At 41.4% G+C, this 8,721-nt stretch overlaps 1 protein-coding gene across 1 annotated transcript; it reads left to right on the top strand.

Moving 5' to 3' along the window:
- The first annotated feature begins 390 nt into the window (after positions 1–390).
- On the top strand, positions 391–4,354 carry LOC109201345 (uncharacterized). Its single transcript, XM_019356983.2, has one exon. It carries the CDS (start codon positions 1,100–1,102, stop codon positions 2,177–2,179), a length of 1,080 nt encoding a protein of 359 aa, XP_019212528.1. The 5' UTR covers positions 391–1,099; the 3' UTR covers positions 2,180–4,354.
- Positions 4,355–8,721: the final 4,367 nt, after the last annotated feature.

Genomic DNA, 8,721 nt, shown 5'->3' with positions numbered 1-8,721 from the left:
CACACATAATAATAAATCCGACGAATAGTAATATGTGTGCCTCTTGGCATAGGCACACATAATAAATCCGCCGAATAGTAATATGTGTGCCTCTTGGCATAGGCACACATAATTACATTATTGAAAAAATATTGATCAGTGGAGAAAATCTTTTACGCATAAGAAATTGCAAGTTCAACTGATGATAATGTTGTTTCAATGTGTGTTCATAATATATAATCTTTGTATTTTCTTGCAACTTCTGTGGTTTTTGGTTGTGAATGTAGATTCTGTATATATGGATAAGCCCAGGATGCAAAAGATAAAGCTGCTGTTAAAATGTTTTTAAAAACCAACCAGCTGAACACACAGTTTCAATAGTAGTGTAACTGTGATATTTTCTCACCTTCTGTGTTGAAGTCATTGTTTCCTCTGTAGTGGCTCAGCTGAGTCCAAATGGCTGAAATTGCTCCTCTGTTGCACCACCAGACTCTTCTCCAGCTGAAGCAGAGGCCTCAGCCTATGAAGAAGCGGAGATTGAAAGCGGGGAGCTCTATGGAGAACTTTGTGAGGAAGCTGAGCCCATCAGTGCAGTGCACACACACTAATGAATATGTTCAACAACAATGTGAGTTACATTTCCCAGACACTCAGCACGACCCAGCACAGCCTCCTAAAGGAAATTGCAATGAAGTAGATGTACAAGACAGTACACAAATATCTAATCCATTTATAACCAACACTCAAATGAAACCACCACCTGTAAACAGAGAAAGGAAACAGGAGCAAACAGTGAACACGTGTAGTCGACTCATACTGGTCCAAATCCCCAAAGCACACCCCCAACCATAACAACTGCATACCTGAATCAAGTGAAACGCAACAGTTTGCAAAGTACCTAATTCGCAAAGAACTAGTTAGCACAGGTCTTTTGCAATTTGATGACAAACCTGAAAACTATTGGGCATGGAAAACTTCATTCATCAGCGCAACCAAAGACCTAAATTTGTCTCCAAGAGAGGAATTAGACTTGCTAACGAAATGGTTGGGTCCAACATCATCCGAACAGGCTAAGCGGATTCGTGCTGTATGCACCCTCAACCCTGCTGCAGGTGCGAAGATGGTCTGGCAACGCCTTGAAGAGTGCTACGGCTCACCTGAAGCTATTGAGGCTTCACTCTTAAAAAAGGAGTGGACTTTCCCAAACTCACAAATGAAGACAATGTTAAGCTGCAAGAACTGCAAAATGCAGATCCAGAAAATGACAGACTTGCCCATAGACCGATTCACCCCTGAACCACCCTTTACCACTCTAGGCCTAGATCTGTTTGGCCCATGGACAATTGTGACACGTCGTACAAGAGGTGGCTGTTCCCAGAACAAACGTTGGGGTGTGTTATTCACATGCATGTCAACTAGGGCTGTGCATATCGAACTGACAGAGATTATGTCTGCTGATAGTTTTATCAATGCATTAAGAAGGCTCTTCTCTATTCGGGGCCCAGCCAAGTTTCTGCGCTCAGACAGAGGCACCAACTTTGTGGGCGCTTGTAAGGAATTAGGCCTAGACTCAGGAAACAAAGCAATAGGAAAGTACCTGCAAGAGAGAGGGTGTGTTTGGACATTCAATCCCCCTCATGCGTCTCACATGGGAGGCTCGTGGGAGCGGCTTATAGGGGTCACCAGGCGCATTCTGGACGCCATGTTGTTACAAACTGAACAAACACGTCTTACTCATGAAGTGTTGTGCACCTTCATGGCCGAGGTGATGGCAATTATTAATGCAAGGCCTCTGGTGCCCATATCCACTGACCCTGACAGTCCTGCAGTACTCACTCCAGCAGTGCTACTAACGCAGAAGATGAGTGCTGTGTCTGCTCCACTTGGGAACTTTTCATCAGGGCAGTTGTTTGGGAAACAATGGAAACATGTTCAACACCTTGTTGATACCTTTTGGAAAAGGTGGAAAGGAGAATATTTGTCCACCTTACAAAGTCGTGCAAAATGGACAGAGACTAGACCTAATGTCAAAGAAGAAGATGTGGTCCTGCTGAAGGACTCCCAAGCCAGCAGGAACGAATGGCCCATGGGACTAGTAGTAAAAACATTCCCCAGCAGCGACAAGAAGGTCCGAAAGGTGGCAAATGAGGCTCAGACAAGAAGTGGTTTGAGGTTGAACTACACGCCTGAATCCCATTAAGCAATTCCTGACTAATACCAGAAAAACGCTTCTCAAGTTCAGAGATCATTCTGTCCAAACAAGGAAACAACAATTTCCTTTTAAGCTCTTCTGACACAGAAGAGCCACAGACTTCACTGCCTGCCCCACAGGTTGACTCACCAACAAATCCATCCATTCTCTTTTTTTTCTGCCTTTGTCCAGAAGACTGCTCCAAAACGGCTGGTTTGCCTCACACATAGCCTTTGTTTTTGCATGAAGATCTATAGCAGTGGCATCACTGCGCTTCTGCTTCAGTGTCTCAACCACCGCATCTTTGTATGTCTGTGCCTGGGCAATATCTATGGTCTCCTTCTGTAGGTATCTGTGTAAACATTCAGTTACAGACAGTAGATCCTTTAAAACAATCAGCAAATACACTGAGGAGAATTTACTGAGTTTTGCCTTCAATCCCACTGCAATAGGTGTGTTGATAGAGGAAAGGCACTCAATGATGGCAGGGAAATTGTTAAGCACAGCCGTTACTGAACGAACCTGGCATGCCCAGTGTGTGTTTCACTTTGTTCACTTTGCTCCAATCCTAATTTCTTCTGAGTGTCCATGAACTTATGATGGCTTACAAGAGAAGCACTAAAGAAGGAATGGAGACTTTCAAGCATGTTAAAGAACTCTATGGTTTCGGTAACAGCTCTGCATGTGTGACATAGGATGAGATTTAACTCATGTGCATAGCAATGAACATATATGGCCTCAGGGTGCTTCTTTTGAAAATGGGCTTGCACACCTCCAACTGTTCCGCTCATGACAGCTGCTCCATCATAGGTCTGTGCCACACATTTCAACCGCTCAATTCCCTTCTCTTGCATCTGATTCTCAATAGCAGTATTTATCAATGCACCATCAAAGTTTGGCATTTCTGTCAGGGCTAGGAACCTCTCTTTAACGACACCTTCCACAGACACATACCTCACACGGAGTGCCAACTGTTCCGTCCTTCCATCTCTATCCTCATCAGCCATAATGGCATACATCTATGATTCCTTCATCTCACGAACAATAGCTGCAGTTACTTCTTGTGAACAACATTCAATCATCTCATTCTGACTACTACAAGAGATGTATGTGGTGTTTGATGGGGGGGTGTATCTCTGCAAGAATGGATCAAACTTTTCCAAAAGTTTTATGCACTCGCAGAAATTGCCTTTATTGTCACTCTCTTCTGTTTCGTCATGACCTCGAAATGATATTCCTTACTTCCCCAAAAAGCAGGTCACTGCCACAATACGTTCCAGGTACTCCCTTCTTTCACTTACTTCAGTGGCACTTGCTGCCTCTATCTGTTCAGCAATATTGCCTTGTGACAGACTTGCTTTGTAGCTGTTCCAACAAACTACACTGTCCTTGTGTGACTGGGTGGCTTCATGTTTTTGAAACTTGCTCAGTGCTTTTTGCAAGTTACTGACTCCATCATTCACTAATGTGTCATACCTAAGACTTTTGCCAAAGACTCGACAAGCGAAGCAGAAAGCAGCATTTTTTGGGGAAGAATATTCTAACCATTTAAAGCTTTTGAACCAGTTTTCTTGGAAGGATCTTTTTTGTGTTCCAAATTGAGTGAGAGGGTACTGGGACAGTTTCAACTGTTTAGGACCAGTAGTCTTATCCCCTAAATCAAGAGCCATATCTTGAACTCCTTTGGATTGCTGACTGGAATGCTGCTCTGTCTGCCTCTCCTCATCTCGTTCCCTGGTCTTCTCCCTCAGAGTCTCTCCCTGTTCTTCTCCTCCTTGTGTAATGAAATTAACCAAACAGTAAATCATATAGACAATTAGGAAAATGTAATGAAGGTGTCCTGTTCAGAATGAAGTCTAATGATATAAGGTCATGATTCTGAAACTGCCAGTGGTACATGAACTCCCCATTGTGGTACTTGGAGGAAAGTCATAAATAATTTTTGAAAATAAAAATACTTCAAAAAAAGTACAAAACTTTGAATTAAAATATTTAAAGTATACTAAATTCATATTTCAAATATCCTAAGCATTGTCTTCCCTTTTCTTCTTGTTTCAGTGTCAGCCTGCTACATTTTCACGTTCTTAGGCTGCTCATTCTGACTTAATGCGCTTACTTTTTAATAGGGCTGCACGATTAATCGTTAGAAAATCGCGATCTCGATTCATACTTATGTGCGATCTCATTTCCAAATGACAACGATTTAAAAAAAAAAAAAAAAAAAAAAAAAAAGACGACGATTTTACCACATTTTGATGCGGGACGTAATCTGCATGAAAACAAGCGCTCACTCTTCCTGCTCAACAAATGACAAGCGCGGAGCCTTACACCACATGATACAGAAGCTGTGCTGTGATGCTCAAATTGGCAGGGAAAAAACAACGGAGAACACGTCAGGGATGACGAGAAAGTGACAGGAGAAAATCCGTCCTGGTCAACCACCCAAACATCAATAACGGGAACCTTATACAGCGCTTCCCTATACACGTCGAACTCCCGCAGGCACAAAGAAATTATGGAGGCTATTACTTATCACCTGACCAAAGATATATCAACACTGTGCAAAACGAGGGATTTAGGAAAATGATCAACACCCTAGACAAACGCTACACAGTGCCGTCCCGCAACAATTTTTCTATTGTTGCACTACCTGCTCTATACACGCAGTGTCGAGGAACGGTGGAGACGGAAGAAGAATATACAGTTAAGCCCATAATTATTCATACCCCTGCCGAATTTTGACTTAAAGTTACTTTTGTTCAATATGCAAGTTCTTTTTTGAGCAGAAATGACACAGGTGTCTCCCCAAAGATAATAAGACGATGTACAAGAGGCATCATTGTGGAAAAAAATATTTCTCAGGTTTTATTTATATTTTAGCAAAAAGTATCATGTCCAGAATTATTCATACCCTTCTCAATAATCAATAGAAAAAAGCCTTTATTGGCTATTACAGCAATCAAACGCTTCCTATAATTGCAGACCAGCTTTTTGCATGTCTCCACAGGCATTTTTGCCCATTCATCTTTAGCAATGAGCTCCAAATCTTTCAGGTTGGAGGGTCTTCTTGCCATCACCCTGATCTTTAGCTCCCTCCACAGATTCTCAATTGGATTCAAGTCAGGACTCTGGCTAGGCCACTGCAAAACGTTACTGGTGTTGTCTGCTAACCATTTCTTCACCACGTTTGCTGTATGTTTTGGGTCATTGTCGTGCTAAAATGTCCACTGGTTCCCAAGGCCAAGTTTTTCTGCAGACTGCCTGATGTTGTTGTTGAGAATCTTCATGTATTGCTCTTTTTTCATGGTGCTGTTTACTGTGATTAGGTTCCATGGTCCATTGGCTAAAAAACACCCCCAAAGCATTAGGTTCCCACCACCATGTTTGACAGTGGGGATGGTGTTCTTTGGGTTGAAGGCTTCTCCATTTTTATGCCAAATGATCACAATGATGCCAACATCATTGTGACCAAATAATTCAATTTTTGTTTCATCTGACCATAACACTGAAGACCAGAAACCTTCTTCTTTGTCCAGATGAGCATTTGCAAAGGCCAAATGAGCTTTTGCATGCCTTAGAAGTGCCTGGAGAAGTGGCGTTTTCCTTGGTCTGCATCCGTGGAACCCAACAGTGTCCGTTGGACTGTCTGGCTTGAGACATTGCCACCAGCAGAGCCCAGATTCACCAGAATGGCCTTGGTGGTGATCCTTGGATTCTTTTTCACCTCTCTCACTATCCTCCTGGCCAGCACAGGTGTCACTTTTGGCTTCCGACAACGTCCTCTGAGATTTTCCACAGTGCGGAACATCTTGTATTTTTTAATAATACTTTGCACTGTGGCCACTGGAACTTGAAAACATTTGGATATGGCCTTGTAGCCCATTCCTCACTTGTGAGCAGCCACAATGCACAGCTGCAGGTCCTCACTGAGTTCCTTTGTCTTAGCCATGACTGTCCACAGACCACCTGCAGAGAGCTGCTGTTTTTCACTTGTTGAGTTGATCAAAACAGCTATTTCCAATTAATCAGGGTAATTGGGATGCTTTAGAACAGCTTTGACTATTTGGAATGGTATGGAACTTTGGATTTTCCCAGAGACTGTGACAGTTTGTAAAGGGTATGAATAATTCTGGACATGATACTTTTTGCTCAAATGTAAATAAAAGCTGAGAAATATTTTTTTTCCACAATGATGCGTCTTGTACATCATCTTATTATCTTTTGTGAGACGCCTGTGTCATTTCCAGTCAAAAAATAACTTGCTAGTTGAATAAAAGTAACTTTAAGTCAAAATTTGCCAGGGGTATGAATAATTTTGGGCTTAACTGTATATGACACCTTTTTTTTGGGGTGGGTGGGGTGGTGTGTGTGTGTGTGTGTGTGTGTGTGGGGCAATCCCCCCCAGGCAAAAACCCCCACCCCTCCCATGACCTCTGACCCCACACCCCCACACCCCCTTTGCCGAGCTTAAAAACTGGCATCTTGTGCACGTACGAGCACGCGCGCATGCACTCTCATGCACGCGCTTTCACTCTTCCGAAAAGGGACACTTCCTGTGGCCATGCGGTCCCACTGCGCATGCTCTGTCTTCTCCTAGCAGGGTGTTTTTTAATTAGGTTCATCAGCCGCTGTAGGCATTTTGGCTTTTCATGGTAAATTTATACAAACAGGAATGACTTTGTCTTTTTATTCTGTAGAAAGACTTTTGTTGTCAGACAATCGAACTGAAACGGCAGTTGTTTCTATCAACTCATTGTTGGCTGTTTTAGACTTTAAGATGCTGTTTATCTCAAGAAATGGTGAATAAGGATGTGGAGAGAGACCAAACTTTTATCCCTTTCATTAAATAACTGCATCCCCCCCAAAAAAACCTTTCACCTAAGAACAGCGCCGTTAGTTCGCATTAATTTTCAGTTAAAATTTAAAATAATTAAAACAAAAATACGCGAGGGCTTTCCCAGACATTCTTTAAAACACAGATGTGCAACGCATTATTTATTTAGTGTTTATCAGCCGATGAGTTTTAGTTTTCAGTGTGAATATATACAAACAGGAGTTACTTTTACAATAGTGTTTTTACACACTCTAACCGAAATGGTAGATTTTGTGTGTTTTTAACAACTGCACTTTGGGGAGGGGGATAGTTAAGGTGAATTCGAGGTCTGTGCTTTGAGGTGGGGGAAGAGGCATAAAGGTTTATAAAAGCCAGCAAACTCTATCCTTGAGCCTGACACCCACACGTTAGTTTGTGTATTCGACCGTAAATTTTTAGAGAAAATACAAATTGAATTTTGATGCCATTTTTAAAACATAGATGTGTAATACATTATTTTAATGTTGTTTATCAAATGCTGTGTGCGTTTTGGTTTTCACTGTGAATGAGTTACTTTTGTAAATGCAGGATCACATTTTTTTTAATGGTGCTTTTTAGACACTGATCTGAAAGATAAATGCTTTCGGTAGATGCAGCTTTGCTGGATTTGTTTTTTTAACTTGGTGAAACATAGTGCGAAACTCTTAATTTAGTTTTTTTTTTTTTTTTTTTTTTTTTACAGGTTTTAACTGCGTGGTCTTTCTGTCTTTCTGGAAAATGTTGGTAAACTTCCCAGATAGCAAGGAAACATTGAAACAATGTTGAGTCAATATCAGGCGACGTCATTGAAGCAACGTTGAAGTGTGACGTTGACCCAACGTCACTCTTGCACCCATTTTTAACGTTGAAACAACGTCAGGTTTTGATGTTGAATCAATGTTGAAACCTGACATTGATTCGACGTTATATTTTCTAACACTGTTGACATTGAAACAATGTCAGATTCTGATATTGAAACACTGTTGAGCTATGGTATTGATTTTCCACCTCTTTCGCACAGTTGCTTTTTATTGAAAAAAAAAAAACAAAAACAAAAAAGGTCAATAGACATGTATCATTTGCAAAATACTTTATTAAAAGACAAAGTTTCCTATTTACATTTCTATGTTTCACGTCACTTTTTATCATTTACTCCGGGATGGGGATGGATGATGTGTGTCCTGCGCGCCACCCGTACGATCTGGAGCATATCTGAGCCATTTCTGGACTGCTTGAGCAAAGACCAACTCAGACATAGAGTTCGCCCCTACCTGCTGCGCAAGGCCATCTAGGACAAAAATAGACACACACACAAAAAAACAAAGACAAAAAAAAGGGAATTAGAGCACATGAATAAGCTCTTGTTAATTGTCTTCAGCAGGGAGAAAGTATGTAAACTCCTAGGCTGATAAACATGAAAGTCACCAGGCGGAAATCAGCAAACTGCCGCATTTGATTCCCAAAGAGCTATAAGCTGAAAATGTGATATGTCTTAGCATGGTGTGCCGTTTTTTTTTTTAAAGGATACACGTGTATCCTTTAAAAAAAAAAAAAAGAAAACATGGGGTCCTCGGGCTGTACAAAGTGTACAACCCGAGGACAAAACAAGCCAAAAACCAAAGACTCCATCTCCAGATTAACCGGACATGAAAGTCTTGTTATTAAGAAAGACAAAGTAATATAGCAAAAACCAGACATA

The sequence above is a fragment of the Oreochromis niloticus genome, linkage group LG3, assembly GCF_001858045.2.
Source record: "Oreochromis niloticus isolate F11D_XX linkage group LG3, O_niloticus_UMD_NMBU, whole genome shotgun sequence".
In the NCBI taxonomy this organism is placed as follows: Eukaryota; Metazoa; Chordata; class Actinopteri; order Cichliformes; family Cichlidae; genus Oreochromis; species Oreochromis niloticus.
The sequence above is the reverse complement of the archived record's forward strand: the minus strand, read 5'-3'. Positions and strand labels throughout refer to the sequence as shown.

What these genes read in the sequence shown, in the direction of transcription:
- LOC109201345 (XM_019356983.2), top strand. Translation starts at nt 1,100, where the DNA reads ATGGTCTGGCAACGCCTTGAAGAGTGCTACGGCTCACCTGAAGCTATT.